At 39.2% G+C, this 22,574-nt stretch overlaps 1 protein-coding gene and 1 long non-coding RNA gene across 6 annotated transcripts in view; one reads left to right on the forward strand and one right to left on the reverse strand.

The window, feature by feature from the left end:
• Positions 1–18,915, forward strand: part of DMXL1 (Dmx like 1) — a 152,884-nt gene extending 133,969 nt beyond the window's left edge. For 3 of the 4 annotated variants that reach the window (XM_039544393.1, XM_039544391.1, XM_039544394.1), the window contains 11 exons: positions 634–696; positions 3,501–3,587; positions 7,007–7,128; positions 7,264–7,405; positions 9,331–9,391; positions 9,849–9,976; positions 11,132–11,224; positions 12,154–12,245; positions 13,348–13,400; positions 16,830–17,047; positions 17,425–18,915. In XM_039544393.1, coding sequence (XP_039400327.1) covers positions 634–696; positions 3,501–3,587; positions 7,007–7,128; positions 7,264–7,405; positions 9,331–9,391; positions 9,849–9,976; positions 11,132–11,224; positions 12,154–12,245; positions 13,348–13,400; positions 16,830–17,047; positions 17,425–17,649 — 1,284 coding nt within the window. In that variant the 3' untranslated portion in view covers positions 17,650–18,915. The remainder of the gene's footprint in view (positions 1–633; positions 697–3,500; positions 3,588–7,006; positions 7,129–7,263; positions 7,406–9,330; positions 9,392–9,848; positions 9,977–11,131; positions 11,225–12,153; positions 12,246–13,347; positions 13,401–16,829; positions 17,048–17,424) is intronic. The other variant, XM_039544392.1, reaches the window with a different exon arrangement.
• LOC120407982 overlaps positions 1–22,574 on the reverse strand; it is a 59,431-nt gene that overhangs the window by 30,993 nt on the left and 5,864 nt on the right. For both annotated transcript variants that reach the window (XR_005600358.1, XR_005600357.1), the window contains exon 3: positions 17,442–17,560. This is a non-coding gene — a long non-coding RNA (uncharacterized LOC120407982). The remainder of the gene's footprint in view (positions 1–17,441; positions 17,561–22,574) is intronic.

A 22,574-nucleotide genomic window follows, 5' to 3' on the forward strand; every position in this document is an offset into this window, starting at 1 on the left:
ATTTTGAGTTATCCACTATGACTAATACATGGTGCAGTGTTGTCACATTCCTGAGGAAGCCCTAACCTGTTCGCCTCAGCTGTGAGGAGGATAATGGCAGTGTAGGAACAGAGGGAGATGGAGGAGAGACAGACATCTAATTCCTGACAAAAAAAATTAATTTAATTAATGCAGCTCTGCGGTATGCTGCACCTGCTGTGTGCCTTAAGTGCTGGTGAAGCAATTTCACTAGTTTAGAATTGCTAGTTGTGTCTTTACTTTAAAATGATTTTACTTTGACTACTCTGGGATTTCCTGCTGTCATTGCTAGTACATTCAACATCAATGTGTCATATTGGTAAATTCTAAGTTTTAGAATTGACTGCTAAGGTAGATGAAACACTGTGATACACTACAGAATATAACCTTAAGTTATTTTTGCATCAAATGTGTAGTTTAGGAAGAAAATTTGAGAATTAGACTGTAAATGCTGAACAAAATATTTTTATGTAAGTATCTGCGCAATTCAGTGTGGAGTGTCTTAATTTTGTTGTGCGTTGGAAAGATTAACATAGGAGTAAGGATTTCCTCAGTACCTTGCATGTTACATCTCATCTTTACTCTTTGTCATGTGATTGTTCTTTCGTGGTGAAGTCATTAGAGGACCACAGTGAAACCATCAAAAATACTATGATGGAGGAGCCCTTCTTCAATAAGGTACAAAATGATAATTTTCACATGAAATTAGACGTATTCTTTCACTAGGAAATACCTACTGGCCTCAACCATTAAACTGATATTCACCTTTGTTAACCTGTTTACAACTGTGCACAGTGTGGCGAGCTTAACTTTGCAAGAAGTCCAGTGGTTTCATAAGTAATATTGTATAGGATGTAGTTCTGCAAATGAAGACTGATTCTAAAATAAATTCTCCATGTCGTTATAGCTGCATTGAAACTTGAGTTAGAATACATAACAGAATTAGTATATGGATTAATAATTTGCTCAATACTAATTCTGTGCTAATATTTTGCACTTGCATGACACTTAAAATTGTTTGTAAGCACTCCAAAAACAGTTGACTGAAGAGGCATGTGAGAGAGGTAAGTATTGCATTAGTATATTGTCCCAAAAAAGCAGAATATGCTATTTTGTGCCTCAGTCCCTCATGAAACAGTAACTTAGCACAATTTTTGCACTTAATCACTTTAATACTTCACAATGTGGATTTGTGGATTGACATTTATGAATTTTTTGATTGTTTATACAGATTAGAATTCCATTTAACTGATGCTTAGTTCCAGATTATTAGCAATAAAACTTTGTCTCCCGCCATTAAAAAGGCCTGTTTTAGTCATTTTTATATATTTTCACAGGTGAGCAGCATTTCACTAAAAGCTACCCAACCGCACACAATTCTTCAATAATTTGCTTATGATAACATAGCATGCCTAAGATTCAGAAATCGAGATAGAAGACTTGGTCACTTCAAGACATTGAAGTGCACTGTTTCACCCTTAAAAGCAGTATTTCATGTTCCCTAGGATTACTCCTTCCTTACCAAGATTAAAGGCCTTTAGGTGGAATCTCTGCCTCTTTTGTAGCATTGAGCTCCTGCTGTGGCAGCATTCTCCTTAAATTAAAATTGGGTGACTGTATTTAAAGGATATATTGTCACTCAACCAGAAATTCTGGACTTCATTCAGAAAGATCTGTGGCCTTAAAAATATATGGATCTACGGAAAGTGTGCTATTTATCACTCAAATGAATCAGTGGAATGCACCCTGGTGACACCATGAAGTACACTTTCTGCCAAAATATTACCTAACTTCTGCATGGACCAGCAAATGAGGTTAGATTCTCATCTCTAGTGCACTATAGTAGTGCTGTGTTTTACCAACCCTTTCATCATGCCTTTAAATTCATGATTGGGAGCACATCAAGAATAAACCTTTCATGTGGATTTTTTCTAATTAAGAGAACTCTGTTTTGTATATTTCAGTAAGAGTTGAAGAATAGACTTTTTTTTTCCATACCTTCAAGGCTGTTTTAGATTTATTTAGAAGGTGACCTCTGCAAAATGACAAAACTCAAGGTGGCATCTTTTGTCTTCCAAACATATACTGTACCAGATATTTAAAATATAACTACAGGTGTAGCATAAGCAATGCAAGTGTTTTCTTAGTAAACAGTAGGAAAGGAAAATGCAAACTGTTTTTACTGCAGTGCATATGAAAATCCTAAACTTAGTATCTGGTTATCTGTGTCACACTTACAGTAACAGTGGACGTAGAGGAGAAGCAAAGATAAGCACAGACTCTGGAAAAAACATCTAATTAAAACAATAAAATACTGGAACTTTCTTGAAAGCTTAGGATTAATGAAAGTAAAAGGAGAAGGGAAGCTTCTATATACACTGTTCCAAGGAGTTGGATACCACATGGTACTAGCGACCACATCTCTGCATTTGTTTAACAGGGACTAGTACAATGGAGTCCCAATGCTGAATGAGGCCTCTAGGCCTTTGAGACTGGTAAAGACTTCAGATTCGATAAACTGAAATAAAGAACCCAGAAAATAGCAGTTCTGGAACCTTGCACTTGTTATATTTTGGAGCACTTACCCAATTCAAGTTTGAAATACAGGTCCTAATTTCTGTGTCCTCATTGATGCTTTGTAGCACTTCATGATCTCATTATAGTGGTAATGGTTTTGTTCCCATAGGAATGTCTCAATTTTATCAGTGCCGTCACAGGATCCTCTTTGGAATCTTGCAGTACCCTGACAAATAGCTAAAATACTTTGTAAAGTGATTTCTGCTTTAGAATTGAACGCAGATCAGTCAAAAGAGTCAAATACTACCTTAGATAACAAAGATTTAGCTTTGGAATGAAGTTTTTTCTATCAGCTGCTTCAATTTGTGTATTTTTGCAATGTGAAAAAGTGCAAGACAGCCCAGTAGATTTGTATAGTTGAATGGACAGCAGGTGGGCAAAATAAGACAGAAATTTCAAATTATTCCTCTGCACTAGATCTTGCACGTGCAGTCCCTTGGCCAATCTCATCTACTTCAGTGCTGAAATACAAAGAAGTAAGTTGCATCAAATATTCACAAGGCCCTTATGGATCTCTTGTGATCCTTCCCTAGTGAAAAATTAAGTGTAAACATAATGAAGTGCCTGATGGCTTTTTATCAACATCCTCGTGTACATGTGCAGTCCATATCCTTCTCCAGCATTTCAAGGAAGATAATTGAGATGAGAACTTGTAGAATCCCCCCAAATGGCAATCTTGATACAATAAAAAGAAGCCAAACCTATTAATACTTTGAACATTTTAGTTTTCCCAGTAGACTCAATTAAGGATCCTACTTAGCATATACCATATTATGTTTGCTAGTGAGACATTTATGTAATAATCATATATGGTCTAGTATTTGGCCTTTATGCTTGCAATATGAATTAAAAGTTGAACACAGGCTTGTACTTACAGAAATATGGGTTTTATTTCCTAAATACAGATAGAAGCAGATCTGGGATATCCAGGAGGTAAAGCAAGGATTATTCATAAAGAATCTGACATCATTACTGCTTTTGCAGTCAATAAAGTGAGTATAATGAAAAGGTAACTTTGTATTTTAAAATAGACTGGACATATTTCATTACATAATACTTGAGACTATTCTTATAGATCGTATTCTTACTGTGTAAGAATATATCATACTTGCCAGCAGTCCGAATATGGCTTGCACTGTCACCATGTTCCTTCCTCTGCCCTCCTCCCCTGTCACTAGAGATTAAACTTGCAGCAGCTCCCTTCCTGGCTGCACTCAGTGCTCCCACTCCTGGTTCTTCGTGTCTTACTGAACAGAACATAAGAACAGCCTTACTGGGTCAGACCAGTGGTCCATCTAGCCCAGTACTCTGTCTTCCGACCTTAGCTGGTGCCAGATGCTTCTGAGGGAATTCACAGAACAGGGCAATTTGGTGTTGCTAGCCTCTTTGCCAGAAGCTGGGAATGGGCGACAGGATGGATCACTTCATGATTACCTGTTCTTTTTATTCCATCTGAAGCACCTGGGATTGGCCACTTACACTTTTGGCTTCCACAACACCCTCTAGCAATGAGTTCCACAGGTGACTGTGTGAAGAAGTACTTACTTTTGGTTGTTTTAAACTTGCTGCCTATTAATTTCATTGAGTGACCCTTGGTTCATGTGTTGTGTGAAGGTGTAAATAACACTTTGTTATTCACTTTCTCCACACTATTCAGGATGTTGTAGACCAGGGGTGGACAAACTACGGCCTGGGGGCTGCATCCGGCCCTTTAGATGTTTTAATGTGGTCCTAGAGCTCCTGCCGGGGAGCGGGGTCTGGGGCTTTCCCCGCTCCACAGGTGCCATGGCTCTGCACAGCTCCCGGAAGCAAACAAGACCAATGAGAGCTGCAGGGGTGGTAACTGCGGACAGGGCAGCGTGCAGAGCTGCCTGGCCATGCCTCTGCGAAGCGGAGACATGCCACTGCTTCTGGGAGCTGCTTGAGATAAGTGCTGCCCGGAGCCTGCATATCCCCCCAGCACTCCAACCCTCTGCCGCAGCCCTGACCACCCTTCTGCCCTCTGAACTCCTCGGTCCCACCCTCCTGCACTCCAGAGCCTGCCCCCCCCCAGCTCTGAGCCCCCTCCCACACCCTAAATGCCTCATTTCTGGCCCCGCCCCAGAGCCCGCACCCCCAGTCGAAGCCCGCACCCCCTCCCGCACCCCAACCCCCAATTTCGTGAGCGTTCGTGGCCCACCATACAATTTCCATACCCAGATGTGGCCCTCGGGGCAAACTTTTTGCCCCCACCTGTTATAGACTCACCCCTCAGTCATCTCTTTTTCCAAGCCGAACAGTCTGTCTTTCTAACCTCTCTTCATATGGAAGCTTTTCCATACCCTTAATCATTTTTGTTGCCCTTCTCTGTACTTTTTCCAATATTAATATATCTTTTTTGAGATGAGGCGACCAGAACTGCACACACTATTCAAGGTGTGGACCTACTATGCATTTATATAGTGGCATTATGATATTTTCTGTTTTATTATCTATCCCTTTCCTTAGGGATGGGACTGCTCTACTGTGTCCCTGAAAATCTCATCTGTGTAACTCTGTCTCCCTTAGCTCCTTCAGTTCAGCCACTCTAATCTCAGGAGACCAAACTTGGTCTCTGAGGGCCATGACTTGCTTGCGTTGAATGCACAGATATGCCACTGGGCCACAAGACAGATAATCTTACACGCTCCTTGTTCACTCAAAGAACTCCCTTTCTAAACCTCCTCTTTGCTGCTCCTGGTCGCTAGCACAAAGGAGCAGCAGTTGGTGAGAGGAAGAGATGGGTGCTTTACTTTTCCACTGACCCTCAGCATCCGCATCCCTCCTCAGGCAAGAGGAAGGGAGGAGTTATAGTGGGGAAAAGATGGAGGAAGGATGGTCTTCTCTTGCTCTAACCACATAACTGTCTTCTGCAGTGGTATTCAGCTACATTTTCTGGGGGGTTGAATAAGGTGTAATGTCCAAATTTTGGCAAGTCAAAGGGCTCTCAAGGTGTTTGCTCTCCAGTGAGCCTGCCACTGGCCAGGGATCACAACCTTTCAAGTGTGGTGTGTTAGATTGTATTTATTAATTACAAAATAAAAGCTTAAGCATACCAGTAGACAGTATTCAATGAAATCTTGCAAATAACTATACTAATACACTGTAATGCTAGTAAAACTGCATACTATTAATATTCTATTAAAACTTTTAATATTAGAAGTTAAAGAAATAAATGGGCATGTAATTTTCCTTTCTTATTGCCTGAAATTTTGACACTCGCACCATCTTCTCTTCTCCCTCCCCCAAAAAAACTTGACTGTGTGATGTGCATAAACTAATGAAGCAATGAATAATTGATGTGCTTTTATGTTGCATAAGCTTCTAATTAAGTGCCCGATTAGAAGTGTACTTCTGCAAGTGGAAATGTATCAATGGTCTAGTTCCAATATGTTTAAATATAAATGAAAAGTTTCTAAATTAAATACATGGCATGACAGTAAACAGCGGAAAAGTAAATTGAAGTGCATCGTCACAGCTCCCATCAATTCAGCCCCCAGTCCTCATCTGCCCAGCCCAACAAGCTCCCAACCACTGATAAACTCTGGCTTCTACAGCGTCACTTCTGCTTCTACTGGGGTTCTTTACCTCTCCTTTCCCAGGCCAGGGGGACTGCAGTGGGGTCCATCTCCCCCATCAAGGCAGGGGTGCCAATTCCAAGAGTTCTTCACTCTCCTCCCCCTTGCCAGATTGGGTTTTACAGGGAGGGAAGTGGGAGGAGCAGATGTGCCATCTCTGCTCACAGCAGAGGTGGGGGGGGAGGAAAATGGAGCTGCCCTGAGCTGTAGAGCTCTTTCTGCTCCTCCCGCTTTCCCAGTAAGAATAGGCTGCAACCTGCTCAGTTTCTGGGTAAAATGGAATGTCCTCATGGGCTGGATCTGGGCCACAGGCTGCCAATTGAAGAATAGAGCTCTACTGTATAGAGAGAAGGGGGTGGGAGGAAGAGAGAATGTGAGAGCACTTTTGTGTTCACTCAGATACATCTGCAAGGCATGCAGTTTTATAAATGTTGTTGTATAAGAACTTAAACAGTAGCCTGTTTAGCCTTCCCACAAGGAGACAAGTAAGAAGGAACTCAAGCTTCCTGGGAGGAAGGGGCTTATAAATACAGTAACATGAATGTGTAATTTTGCCTGGCAAGCATAAGGGGACAAACTTTTGAAGAGATTTCGGCTCCATCACTGCAACTTTTTGTACACAGTTATAGACCCAGTAGAATGTAGACACCTGTATGATATGCGCACACAAATGTGTGCACCTGCAAATTGGCTAGCTAGATGTTTGTCTTCTGTTTGTCTACAAATGATCGTACCAGCAAAAGGACAACAGTCAAATTAAAGATCCATTCTGAGGAACTGTTTTTAAATTCATTCTTTTGTAACTGTTTTTTCAGGCAAACAGGAACTGCATTGCAATAGCTTCCAGCCATGACATTCAAGAACTAGATGTTTCTGGGATTCTAGCTACACAAATCTACACCTGGGTTGATGATGACACAGAAGTGGAGGCTAAAGGGTATATTTATTCCATTTTTATTCGATTAGCTCTTGCAATTCGGTTATGGTTATACTAACTAATCCATAGTAATTCAATGCTTTATTTAAAAAATCTGTCTAATCAGCACTCTGGTAACTAATGTTGCATTTATAGGTCTGACGACTTCTTGGTTATACATGCTCGTGATGAGCTGGCAAATGTTCAGGGTACTACACCTTATACACACAGCAATCCTGGCACCCCTATCAACATGCCTTGGCTTGGTAGTACACAGACTGGGAGAGGTGCATCTGTGGTAAGTCACTTGTCAGAGAATAACATTTTAATATCTCTAGTGCTTTAAGGTTTGTGTGCCTTTCATCGTTACTGGATTACGCTTGCACAGAGTGAAGGAGGAGCAGAAAATGCTCTACAGCTCAGGGCAGCACAGAATGCATACTGCTGCATCTCCCTCATCCACTTCCTCCGAATGCTCATGGGTTAATGATACTGTACTGATTTCAGATGAACTAACTAGGCAAAAAATTGTCTTAGGTCACATATAGTTAAATGGCTTAACTATGCAAATGATGAAAGAAGCATATATTCAGAGTAAAATAGGAGACCTGAACAAAAACTCTACATCCAGGTTCAAATAAAAGTCTGCAGCTTAAATTTCTCTCTAATGAGCTGAAACTCAACACTGAACCTGAACATTCTAAAATGTGGATAAATTTGGATATGGATCAAGATTTTTAACACCTACATTCAGGAGTGTTTTGATCCAAGGTTTTAAGGTAGCCTGTTAATGTCTGGATCTGGAGTTCAGAGTAGATATTGGGGTTTTGATTTAGGCCCTCTTTATTCCAGGCTGACCTTAGTTTAAAACAAGCAAGATATTTTACTAACTCATACAGTACTTTAAAGGAACGTATTTTGTGTGTGTGTGTGTGATATTCTACAGCGATCCCTTCAGTCTATATAGGAGTGGTATCACTAAGCTTTAAAAATAGTTCTGTCTAGCCCATCTCACTTTGCAGGATGGCAGGCTGTGAGGGTTGGGTGCATGGATTAAACTTGGGGGTGAGGGGGAATAGAGATTCTAGGATTTATGGGGAAAATGCATAGGCCAATTGAAAAATTACCAGATAACACATGTATTTACAACTATGTATCAAATTTGGTATAAACTAGCAATGTTTTATCTTGTAAATTGCCAGGCAGCCTAATTCTGTATCAATAGTCATAGTTATCTACTTTTTAGTAAATTCTGCAACGTTATGCATTCTCTACAGAAAGTTTAGTTTAATAACCTCTTTCAGGCTTACAAGAATGATAAGACATGGAGTCTTTCACCTCCAAGCTCACTGGTTGAGATCTGTCCCATAGGTAGTCACAATAAAATGTGACTTCCATTTGGCTTTTCTGAAATACATTGATGCCAGTGCACCTAGTTAAAACATTCAGATATCCACCATCACACAGGGTAGCAATTATGTCTTACTAATAGTTTAATGCTGAACTCCAACAAGCATTCATTTCCACTATATGACACAATCCTGTGCACCAGGAGTTTGTGTGTTCGGAGAGGTAATCTTGAGTACCCTTTTTCAGGACACCTTTTTAAAATACAGAACTCTGGCAATTTGATATTTGGTCCATTCCAAATGCCAAAAAGTGCTCTTGCAGAAGTATTTTATGAACTCCAGAGAAGACAGCAGAGAGGTGTGTACTCCATCAGAGGCAGGGAAATAATGTGAACGTTTCCTTCATTTTCATGGCAGAATGTATAGCAAGGGACTCCCGGGAGTCTGCAAGATCTCCCATCAGCACATCACTTGGCAGAGAGGCAAAGGACTGAAATGGCATGGTAGTGTATTTAGGAGAACAAGTCAATGGGCTTATTCTTCTAAATCCATCAGGTGTCTTTTTGAAAATCTCCCTTTTTTTAATCTGAGCTAACTATATTACTTGTTCTTCAGCAGAGGGCCACAAATTACACTATCCAATTCTTTTTCAACCTATAATTATAAAATGACTAAGTAGAAACTAAAGCATTAGTGTTGGGAGAAACTTCAGCTTCCATTCACTTTCACACACATTTTTAAAAGTGGTATTGCCTTTGTTTTCAGTGGGAATTTACAAAAGGAAACCAGTCATTTCCCATAACTAATTTAATCCAATAGGTTTTTAATTAGTTGTGTAGTTGAACTCTTTTTGATTATCTTTTATATTGAACAGCTGATCAAGAAGGCTATTAATAATGTCAGAAGAATGGCTTCCCATCCAACTCTACCTTATTGTAAGTTCATTGTTTTAACAGATATTATTGTTTTTACAGTACTTTCATAACTCTCCTTGTTTCTCAATATGTATTACTAATTTATAACAGCAAAAGTATATTAAAGATTTTAGAAAACACACATATTGTGTGAACCTCCTATATAATGAAACCATCGCTCTTTTTAAAAAGTTGGGGAAGGACGGGCCTTCAAATGCTATTTTACTTGATCCAAATTGGGAATTTATTCCTGTTTCTCCTACAATATGCAGTAAAACAAAAAAAGAGCAGACAGACTGGGGCCCTAGTCTGTTTAGGACCTCTAGTCGTTGCTATAATACTGCTAAAAGACCATAGGAAACTTTAACTTTACCTTTATTTGTCAGAATCTTTTTTCCCTTAGATGAAGCTTGGATTTTCTATTCAAATAGTAGAACATATGTGGAAAGAGTTATTCAGATATATTATTCTATTACAGACTTGACGGGTGCTCAAGATGGCAGTGTGAGAATGTTTGAATGGGGCCATTCACAACAAATCACATGTTTCCGCTCTGGTGGCAACTCAAGGATAACACGAATGAGATTCAATCACCAAGGAAATAAGGTATTATACAGAAATCCTCTCTACCCACTTCCTGGTTTTTTTGCAAAACAGTATAAACAGCTCTTCTTTGTTGGTTCACTATGTCAATAAATAACACTGTATTCAAACATAATGCATTAAAATACTGGACTCCTTGGAGAGCATGACTCTGAAAAGCCTTGCTTTTCTGCTATTTACTTTTCAAACATCTTTTTAAAGGGGGAAGGGAGGGCCAGACAGCATATCTGCTTGAAGTATGAACCAGAATATATACCCTGGAACCCCCTTCGTAATTGCAGAATTAGAACACTTTGAGAACAGTGTCTCTTTTAAAAAATTAAATTTGCAAAGCTAAACATAAATTATACATACCAAGGTATATTAGGATACAGGTACACAGGACTTGAGTATATCTGATCATTTGTTTTAAAAAGCTGTAGTATAAACACCATTGTTCCAGCACTGTTCTGAGGACTGCTGCTTCAGTAAGACTTTTTAAGTCAAAAAAAACTTCTAAGAGACAGTTACATCTACACTGCCCCGCATTTTCAGACTACTGAGGTGTGAATAGCAGTGTGCACCAAAATGCTGCACTGTAACTCTCCCATTTGGATTCTGCAGGCACAAACTACGATACCCAGTTTGTATTAACATAGTATCTTCAAGAAGATTACATTAATGCAAACTAGGAACCTTTTCCTTTGTACCTGCAGAGTTCAGGTGGGGGAGTTACAGCGTAGCATGTTGGTGTGCACTGCTATTGACAGCCCCAAACTCCAAACTGCAGGGCAGTGTAGACAAGCCTTTATGTCTATTAACAGAAGTCATCAATTTTAAAAATATCCTTTCTGCTTTAGCTGCTGCTGCTCCTTTTCCATAACAACAACAACAGACAATAGAAATAGCATGTGCCTTGAAAATGCTGTAATCCAAGTTAGTTGGTGTGTTGCGTCAAGGGAGAGAAGGATTTGGGTTTGGTTCTGGTGCAGTTGCTTTTCAGAGTTAGACCAGGCACACAATACAAGTGTTTCTGGGAAGATAAAATTTCTGTTTATTATCTACTGGATTGAAGTGGTGGCAATGTAATTTCTCTATCTTAAATATGCCTAGCAAAGTATGCATGCACATGTATTATATTGTGTATTAAAAATATACATACACATTTTCTCTCTTCAGTTCGGGATTGTTGATGCTGATGGATATATATGTTTATATCAAACAAACTGGAAGTGTTGCCCACTTACTGGAAGCACACCCAAACCATATCTGGTAAGCTAAAATGTAAACTTGCAGTGCATACATTTGTTTTGTACTAGGTGGTCTCCTGGCAGCACCAGAAAAGTTAAGAATCCACTAGGATTTTTTTCAGCTAACCTTGTCTTGTTTCTGTTTGGTTGAAATTTAGCAGACAGGTTCTCAATTCATGACCATATTTCTTAATTTGAAGAGAGAGAATGCAAAATAAGATCTAAAATGATTTGGTTATCTTTGGCTGCAAAGCAAATACCACTGGAGGTGTCAAACACTTTTGTTAAAAATTTAAGACTATCGGTAGACTAAGTATAGAGTTAGTCTGAACTATAAAAGCAACAAAGAATCCTGTGGCACCTTATAGACTAACAGACGTTTTGCAGCATGAGCTTTCGTGGGTGAATACCCACTTCTTCGGATGCAAGTGGTGGAAATTTCCAGGGGCAGAAACTGCTGAGCTCCAGTTCATCTGCAAATTTGACACCATCAGCTCAGGATTAAACAAAGACTGTGAATGGCTTGCCAATTACAGAACCAGTTTCTCCTCCCTTGGTTTTCACACCTCAACTGCTAGAACAGGGCCTCATCCTCCCTGATTGAACTAACCTCGTTATCTCTAGCTTGCTTCTTGCTTGCATATATAAACCTGCCCCTGGAAATTTCCACCACTTGCATCCGAAGAAGTGGGTATTCACCCACGAAAGCTCATGCTGCAAAACGTCTGTTAGTCTATAAGGTGCCACAGGATTCTTTGTTGCTTTTACAGATCCAGACTAACACGGCTACCCCTCTGATACTTGACAGTCTGAACTATGAATTCCTCCACTTTTAGTTGATTGAAGAACAATCTTTAATGTACTTTTTATCTTTTAAATAAGCTTTCGTCCTAGCATAAAAGCTAGCTTTGTTACATGACTACTTCCTAACTGTCTACTGTCATTTTCCAGACGTGGCAGTGTCATAACAAAACAGCCAATGATTTTGTTTTCATCAGTTCCTCCTCTTTGATAGCCACAGCTGGACAGGCTACTGATAACAGGTAAAAACTTGATCCCAGATCATAGTTGGAGGCTAAGTATTCATGAATAATACTGTTTTTTAATGTTTCTTGCTACTATGTAGTTTGGGGTTTGGGCAGTTAAGATTGTCACCTACCAACTTGTGATATGGTCGCATCAAATAGAACAGAAGCCCTTTCACCCCTCTTTACAAATGTTTTAGTGTTACCATTTTTATAGATTTGAGAGATTGTCCAGGCTTGGACTAGCTCAAAACTTGAACTTAACTTTTTTTAAACATGACCCTGATAGAGAAAACAAACCCAGCATGTAGGAGATTTCAACCACAAGAGAAATTCAATTAACGTGAATCCTGTGCAAGAACAAAGATGAGTGGGTTGACTGTACAATATTCATGTGCTCATGTTATATGTATATCTATAATTCAGCAGTTCTCAACCAGTGGCCCATGGGCTGCATGTGGCCAAATTAGCACACAGCTGCAGCCCAGCTCAGCTGTGTGCTAAAGACCAGCCTGTGTGGTGGGATCCAGGTTCCCGGCTGCCCAGTGTGGTGGGGTCCGGTCTGCCTAGCGTGGTGGAGTTGGGGCTGCCAGCCAGCCCTGCATGGCCGGGGTCTGAGATCAAGGCTGCCGGCCACCCCCACAGGGGCAGGGGCAGGCAGCCGCCCCCACACAGATCTGGGGTCAGGGCTGCTGCTGCTGCCCTGCCTCCCGGCCCCCTGCAGCCCAGGTAACACATTGTGGGCTGCATATGCAGCCCACAATGATAAATAAGTTGAGAACCACTGCTGTAATTTAATAAAAATCTTAACTGGTGGTTAATTAGTCACATTTTTTTAGGATAAGAATAAGGCTTTGGAAGGAGGGTAGCGGAGTTCTTTATAATAGAACACAGTAAACAAATGCAAGTAATGTTGAATGAGTGAGTAATTTTGGGTTTGTCAATCTGAACTTTCATTTTAATTCTACTAATGTATTTGAGCATAAAAGTGTGTTTTGTGAAATGTTCAGATCTTGTCTGCACTATTTCAAATATATAAAGTACCTACCTTTTTCTCTTCAAACTGCATTAGTAGTTGTCAGTTAAATTAAAAAGGTCAACATATCTTTTTCTTTTACAGAAATATATGTTTGTGGGATACCTTAGTTGCACCTGCAAATAGTTTAATGCATGGTAAGTAAAAACACAACAACAAATGTTGTACTTCAAGTTAATAGTTTTAAATTTATAAATAATTCTGGAGTTTTCTTTTAAGATTTTTAAATTACTGTTTTTACTTAATTTTGATGGTCCATAGCCATAACTATTACCTATATCTTCATTAGTTGCAAAATATGTTTATAAACAGTCTTTCATCATAGTGTCTTTCTCCATAGTGTCTAAATAAATTATGAATGGTGATTTAAAAAGTATTTATGTACTGGGGCAGGTCCTCAGCTGTTATAAATTACCATAGCTTCAATTATCATTGAAGTCATAGGACCTATTTCGGTTTACACCACCTAAGGATTTGCCTCTCTGTGTGGCAAGGTCTCTTAGTGACTTGACAGTAGAAGGTATCAGTACGCAATTCCCTTGCTTTGTTTTTTCTTCAAGATGGATTCAGCAACTCCCTACTTATTAAGGCTATGTTTTAGTCATGGGTATTTTTAGTAACAGTTATGGACTGGTCACAGGCAGTAAACAAAAAATTATGGCCCATGACCTGTCCATGACTTGTACTATATACCCCTAACTTAAACTTGGGTGCTCTGGGGCAGGGGGCAGCACACAGCCCGGGACCCACGCTGCTCCTTGGGAGGAGGGCTGGCAAGCTCCCCAGAAGCAGCTACAGGTCCCTCGTCTCTGAGGCAGAGGCACAGCCATGGAGCTCTGTGCACTGCCCCCACCCCAGCACTGGCTCCACAGCTCCCATTGGCCGGGAACCGCAGCCAATGAGAGCTGTGGGGGTGGCATCTGCAGGCAGAGGCAGTGCACAGAGCTGCCTGGCCACGCCTCCGCCTAGGAGATGAGGGACATGCTGCTGCTTCCAGGGAGCCCTTGCTCCCTCTCCCCCCCCCTCCCCCCCAAGGTAAGTGCTGCCCAGATCCCTCAGTCCCCGCCCCAGGCCTGAGCCCCCTCCCACTCCCAAACTCCTGCTGCTACGGGAGGAGAGGGGGTCGCAGTAGCCCGAGACTGCCCCTGCAGCGGTGGGTGCGGCTGGCCCAGGGTCTGCCCGAGCTCCTCAGGCGGCCCTTGGGTCAGCTGCATCAGCTGCTGCAGACGTCACAAAGGTCCTGGAAAGTCACGGAATCCATGACAGATTTGCAACCTTACTTATTGTGCATGGAATATCAAGATGATTGCTACTACTAGTCAGTGCACAGTGAACACTGCGTTATTGTCACACTTAGTAGGAACCACATCGCTTTTGAGATCATCTTATGGACTACAATTATCTCCATCTGTTAGAAAATTACCTTCTTTGAATAACCAGGTTCTTGTTGGTCCCTGAAGTAGTAGCTTAAGACAAGTTTGAATGTTTCAATGTAAATCGCTATGAGTTTCCTTAAGAGATTGTAAGAGTTGAAAAACCTGCTACTGTGGATGTCAATACAAACACCTGAGTACATGGACCTTGAGATCTGATCAATTCTTTAGGCCTACTCTATACAGGAAAACTACATCTACATTCTAACTAACACTCTGTCCAACTTAACCTAGCACTCAGCATAGATAAATTGTCACCAACTGACATGACATGACAATGTGTGCAGAGTGTTTTATGTTAAAATCTGTTAATTAATGTTATGTAACTTCCCAATATAGAGAAGCCCAGAATCTCCAACTATGTATTGTTGGTTGTAATATTTTTTGAAGTAGGAAGGTGTCAACTATGATATTTAGACGTTCCAAGGATGTTTTAGTACTGGCAGCGTGAGACCTCCAACATATGTCACTCAAATTGAAGCCTTCTGTGATCACATATTTTTTCCCCATATCTAATTTATTTATCTCCTATATAGATAGGTGTGTAAGGAGGCGGTCATCCTGTTCCCTAGTGTGATTTGGTGGTCTGTAGCAGACACTAATACCCCACCTTGTATGTTTTCTGTTAGGACGTTGATCTATTAGCATTAAAAATAATTTTCTTCTGAGTTATCAGTGACTTAAACAGGTCACTGTTTTTGAGAGAGTGCCATTCCCACTCAATTCCTCTTAAAGAGAACAGTTATAACCTATTTAACACTCCAATAGTGCAAATCGGCCCACCAGGTTTCAGTAATAACAATTAGATGAAATTTGTCTCATAAATGAGCAATTCTAATTCCTTTGGTTTCTTTTACCCAGGTTCCTAGCATTGGTGTATAGGCAATTCAGGAGTTCCTCTTCATATCCTTTGCTTCCTTGATTAGCTTTGTTCTCAACATCAGTTTTGTGCTGAGTGCTTGTATCTTCCTTCTTTTTACCCTCCCATTTTTCTGTTAGTTTACCCATTTCTTTGCTATGCTAGCCAGCCTCTCCCCGAGGAAATTGAGCCCTCCTTCTATTGAGAGGGAACCCTTCAATGTCCATAGCATTTGCTGTGGTCCTTAACATGTTGCCTGTAAATAATGGTAAATAGTCTTTTTTTTTTTTAAACTTCTTTTTAGGAAGTTTTAGTTAGGATAGTTTTAGGGATGGACGGAGGTCTCCCTCTATCACCCCTATAGGGGGTGACGACATAAAGGAACTACACAATCTCGAAGAATTCCAGTTAGTTGCTGTACAGATAAGGAACTTTTTTTTTGGTAACATTTTCATTGGTCAGTTTCATGAACACTATTCAGTGATGGGCTGCAGCATAACTGACAAGAATCACCTCAGTTTCTTTCAGCAGCTGCCAGGGAACCTGGGGAGCATATGTTATTTCAGAAACAGCATCTTTTGGTGTTTCTGAAATGAAATTGTTCAGAATCTCTGGTCTGCTGGAAATTTCAGAAAACTTGTTTTTGCTCCATGAAACAGACATTCAGAGTTTTGGCCAGCTCTACTGATTACTGTCATCTTTCTTCTCCTACTGCAGTCCTGATAAGGTTCAAGCACCTCTGTTTGCTGATTCTGGTTACTAAAGAACAGGAACAACATTCAAGGAAACTGAAAGGCAGCAGATGTAAAATAATTAAAGGAAATACTTTTAATACAATGCACAAGTAGTCTGCAGAACTCATTGTCACAAGATATCACTGAGACTGAGTTTAACAGAATTGAAAGAAAGATTAGACATTTATATCAAAAACATCTAGCGTTACACTAGCAAGGATTAAAAAGATTTTTTGGGGAGAGAGGAAACCCTCATGCTTCAGGACATGAGACAATCTATAACTAGACGAGGTAAGAGAGAAATGTTCCCTGTGGGCAGGTTATTTCTTAACTGTGTACTGCAGGGTTTCTTGTGCCTTTCTCAGAAGTATCTGGAACTGGCCACTATCATAGATAGGAATTGTTATGCTGGATCAGATCATTGCTCCATCTAATTCAGTAGTCTGTATTCCTGTTGGTACTGTGTTAAACCGTTAGCGCTGAAGAGGAGGCTAAAGCTGACGTCTTACGTTCTCTAACATCCTTTATTTTGTATTTTAGCTTTTATCTGTCATGATAGTGGGGCAACTGTGCTAGCATATGCTCCAAAACATCAGCTTTTAATATCAGGAGGCAGAAAAGGCTTTACTTGTATACTTGATCTTCGCCAAAAGCAACAACGACAGCTATTCCAGAGTCATGATTCTCCTGTTAAAGCAATTGCTGTGGATCCTGCAGAAGAATACTTTGTAACAGGATCGGCAGAAGGCAATATAAAGGTAACTTTAATTTGGTGGGACAAGGCATTGTATAATGTTTTCATACTAAGTGTTTGCAAAATTCTAATGCCTTTTAAAAATACTAAACTAGAATTTTGCATTGCCAGGGAAATGGATCATTCAGTAGGTCTTAACTTCTAAAATACTGTGATGAGCCTTAACTTTTGTACTTCCTGACTTCAGTGTTTATCTGTGAACCTTGATGTTACCTTAATGGCTTTTTTATAATTAAATATTTTATGAGAATATTAGTGATTGAAAATAAAGACCAAGTATGAAACATCTGATCAAGCTAGGTGGCCTGAGTTTTCATTAATGATTTTCAGTGAGTTGAGAAAGCATAAACATTACTGATTATTTGTTTTAATAATTTTCAGGTATGGAGTTTATCTACCTTTAATCTTCTTCACACTTTCATCAATGAGCATGCTCGACAGTCAATCTTCAGAAACATTGGGACAGGGGTCATGCAGATTGAGACAGGACCAGCAAATCACATATTCTCCTGTGGAGCTGATGGAACAGTAAAAATGAGAATCTTGCCTGATCAATTTAGCCCAGTAAATGAAGTGTTGAAAAATGAAGTGAAATTTATGCTCTGATATTTTTGTCAATACTGTGTGTAACTTTTCTGATGATATTTTTCATGGAAATGCCAACAAATGTCATGTACTAATGATAGTTTTACAATTGGTGCCACAAAGATTTTTGCTTTTCTGTGTTCATATTTATTTCCTGGAGTTTAAATCCGTGATGCCTTAAAGATTAACAAGGTCCTTCAGATTTGGATTATATTGCCTAATGTAGGAATCATAGCTGACGCTGTAAAATATATATTATATATATTTATAACGTGTATACACACACAATATGTTGCTGAAATGGTTCCCCACCTCCCGCCCTTTTGTGGTAACCTCTCCTCTGTTCAGAGCATAGGCTTTTCTCACACTGAACACCTGGCCTTCTCCCAAGCCAGATCTAGATGGAAACCTTATATCATGATTCCCCTTTACTCTGACAACCACAACTGTCTCTCTACAAAATTTTACTCTTTGGAAGCCATGAATAAGTGTTTGCCCCTCTGTCTAGAAAATAAGCAAACCTCTGCCTCTGAAGCAGGTGCTTATCCCACAGAAGGAACTGGCCCATGGGACACTGATATGATGAACCACCACCACCCTCCCATTTGTGGAATCCAAACTGGTTACCTCCACAACTCACCTAAGCCCTTTTTCTCTCACCTAGGGTATAAGAAACTGAAGGATATTCCATAACTTGGGTTTTCTATGCTGTAGCTTGAAACCTTGTCAGCAGAATGGCAGTCTTACCTTTAAAAAAGCCTATATTTTAAACCGTGAACTCCCCCTTTTCAAAATATGCAAATACATGGATATCTTCCTAATAAAACTGTGTAAAAAGAATGTGTGAAGCTTTAATCTTGACAAGACAAACTACAGACAGGTGTTGTATAGGATAAGGAATTAGAATTTATCTTTAGATAAAGGGTATTTATTTAAGTAACTGTAAAGAGAGGAAGCAACTGAAATATTTTACATTTTTTCCAGTGAGACTTTTGTATTTAGCCAAAAGATGCTGAATTTGTTTCCAGTACTTGTGTCTATCTTTCTAAGCACCTTTTAAAAAGAAGAAAGCAAATAAAAATACAAGAGTGAAGTACGTACTTTATGATCTTAGTTGTATAAAATATATTGTAGAATTACAAATTATATAAAAAATCAAAGAAAAATGTATTGAAGGTGTTTGGAGCTTTTTCTTTTTTGCCAAAATGTAAAACAGCATAACCTAAATACCTGACCAAAATATTAAAAATGCACAAAGCCTTTGAATCTTTTTTTAACAAGCTAAAACTGTTTCTGACATTATTTTATGTTACTTTTCCTGACCTATTTCAAAAACGTAGAAAGCTTGATTTATAATTAGGCTAGATACCAGGCAGATCAGTTACTCAAATGAAAATGGTATACTGTTTTGTTAAAAGATACATTGTAAAATACAGCAACAATATTTCATGTCAAATAAACTGAGGAAATAAACAAAGCACAGAAATGAAGGGCTTGTAAAATAAGCTTTGTAATATTCTCAGGATACTTTTAAGAGTAGAATTGTTTAAAAAGATTTTGTAAATTGTATTATAGTTTTAAATGTATGTTTAGCAAATTGCCATGTGAACACTAAGATGGTTTTTATGCACATAATCTGCACTTACAAATTGTGCAATACAGTGATTTTTTTTTTTTTGTGCTAAGGAGAAACCTGTGGCAGCATTTCAAAGAATTGCTACAGCTGTTTAATATGAGGAAGAATAATTAAAGTTTCACTAACATTTTGTTCATGGATTGACACTGAGTTTACAGTACAGTGACAGAACAGAGAAGTGGCTGACTTAAAATGGCACCATTTTACTCTGTAGATCTGTGTGCATTATTGTATCTGCTTACTGACCAATATATTGGTAATACTTATTCCTGTTAGCATCACAAAGCCCACATAGCTATCAGTGGCTCATGCATTAACACACTTAAAACCCGATCTTGTAAATGCTTAGTCATGTGAATAATTTTACTCAACTGTTCATAATTAAGTATTTGCACCATTCGGGCCTAAATTTCATTTTCAGAACTTTAGTTAATTGCAAACCAGGATAATGTAATTTAACTTTTCAGATTCCCAGCTCAGTTTAGTGCACTGGCAATTTGGGAAAGCCATCCTTTCATTTGTAAACTGAGCAGATTTGATATGGAGGTCATTCAGATGTTGAACTTCACTATCACTTTAGTCATCTTTCTGAGCAGAACTGCACTTTTTTCCGTCAGTTTACTAGGCAAACCTGTGCTTATACCGGAAAAGCAATGTCTGGGAACAAATGAGTCTTTTCAGTGAAGTTTATAATTATCATAACATAATAAAATTAAATTATATAAAAATATGATGTATTTACCACAGATGCATAATCTTTAAAATAAAAGACCATGCAGAGATTCAACCTTTTAGAATGCCATTGTTGCTGCTACTTTTTATAAATCATACATTTCTACTCTTGTATGTTTCTTGATATCTGACAATTTCAATAAGTAATTTTTGTGTGTGTGTGTGTTAGTAACAATCAAAGTGAGTTGTCTTTTGTTGTATTTGTGCCTTTTTAAAAGGGACACTGTCAACTTAAAATCTAGTCACTATGAAAAATTGAGTTAAAAGCAGTTTTGGCTACTACTTTTGGCCTTGAGAGAGAGAGACAGACACATTTGCTAATTTTTGTGCTTTTACAATCAGTTTTTCAATTTTTCTCTTGTGGCTTTGTAAGGAACCTAATCAACAGGAAATTTAAGCACTGTCACCTGCACAAATGAAGCAAAAAAGTCATGTTTCTGTATTTAGTTAATATAGGTGTCATTTTAAAGTCAGTCAATTTTAAGTCAGAAGTGTGGGATCAATTTTTTAAAGTTAGGGTGTGAATTGCAGTACTTAACGGGATCACATCCTCATGTTGCTAGCCAAGCCAGTTCTCAGTTTCATGATCCCAAGTAGTTTGGCACTACTGCCTTTCTAATTGATTTAGAAGCCAAAACCCTCTTGATTATCTACCCACATCCTCAGATGAGGTCACATGTAAAATAGAAAACCATTAGCTGCTAGCTGAAGCTGCATACCTATAGAGCAAAATATGCTGTCTGAAGGACATTTGTATTTATTATACATTAACGTGGCATGCAAGAGATTTTCTTGTTCTGCATTTTAGGAAACTTAGCTGCTAATTATAGGAAATTAATATTTAGAACTATATTCAGCAAATATTGGGGTGCCCTTGAATTTTAAAAGTTATGTACCACCTTCATCTTATTCTACATACAAAGGAAACTGCAAATTATTGTACCTGGCACTCCTTATAAAAAGAGGGTAACAGTGTTCAAAGGGCACAGGGTCAAACCTGGAGCATGGTCAAAGGGTAGGAGACTAAATATTTAACTTTTACTAGAAATAGCCAGCCAACTGCTCAATCACAGGTTCAGCACATTGAACAAATAACTTTCTAAAAAATAAAAAACACCTACATCATGTAATTTTCTTCCTTCCTTTCTTCTTCTTGCTCTAAAATCCATTTTTGTTTGTAACTTGATACTGATTTTGTCTTTTGCTCATATTAACTCTATAAAAATATTTGGGTTTTTTTTTATTTTTATTTTCCTTGTACATTGCCACAATGCGTCTCACCATCTGTCCCTATTCTGTATATCTGTCTTTTTTTCTCTCCCACTTTTTCACACAATTGGTCTATTACTGCACTGACTTCTTTCTACTATCCACTCTCCTCCTCCCCCACAGTCATGCCTTTCAACCTGCAACAGTCCAAATGTAGATCATCAGAAGATTCCCAAAATGACATAACATTGATGCAGGAGACTTCAACAGATGTGAGATTCATTCCTGTAGTGTACATAACTATTAAAGTTATTTAATTCTGAGGTAATTACCCAATAAATAGAGACACCAAGTTTGTAGGCAGTGTAGGTAACTTTTTAGCAGTGATTCTCAAACTTTTGTACTAGTGATGCCTTTCACATAGCAAGCTTGAGTGTTGACCCCCTTAAAAATTAAAAACAGTTTATATATTTAACACCATTATAAATGCTAGAGGCAAAGCAGGGTTTGGGGTGGAGGCTGACAGCTCACGATGCCCCCCCCCCACTAACTTGTGACCCCCTGAGGGGGCCCAGACCCCCAGTTTAAGAACCCCTGCTTTACAGCAACGGCCTTTCCTCCAAAATTTAGTCCACTTGAGGTATGCTCAACCTCTCAGCAATAGATTCCACTTCTATAAAGGTTTTATTTGTAGAACAGTTTGAGAACCATGACTAACAGACAATACAGAAGCACAGAATAAATTATTCCTCCTATTTCACATGTGTGGGGGCAAGCATGGATTTCCAAAAATTCATTCTCAACTTTCTTACCCTTTCTTCCGCTCCCCGCTGATTATCTGCTAGCATATGCATCCTGAACCAAAAAAAAAAAACTTCCACTTCATTCTGTTGTGAAATCTAACATGTCATACCAATGTTATTGCTGGCTCACTGGACCAGCAGGGAGAAAAGGCATGAGGCACCATCTCTGCACAACATGAGGTGGAGGAACATATGTGTGGGGTTGGGGGGTGGGGTAGGCCAGAAGACAAATCAAAGACCCAGCGAGATGAACCCCTGGAAGTTGGAAGGGAGCATGGGAACAAAGAAAATTACAGGGGAAAAAAAGAAACTAGAGTATGCTAAGTTCAAAACAGCCTCCAAGAAGTAGCACTGCCAGAGGCAACAAGGTAAGAGGTTTCCATGACCAGGAATCAAACCTAAGTTGTGTTGGAGAAAGCAACAAAGCCTGATCACTAACCACATCACTATGGCCAACTGGGGTTAATAAAATGCTCTGATTGCTTATGAACTCATCTCCATCTGTGCAGATGGCTAGCTGATTGTGGGGTCAAGTGCAGGTAAGGTCCCCGGTAGAGTCAAGCTCT

This window comes from Mauremys reevesii, linkage group 6, assembly GCF_016161935.1.
Source record: "Mauremys reevesii isolate NIE-2019 linkage group 6, ASM1616193v1, whole genome shotgun sequence".
Lineage (NCBI taxonomy): Eukaryota > Metazoa > Chordata > Testudines > Geoemydidae > Mauremys > Mauremys reevesii.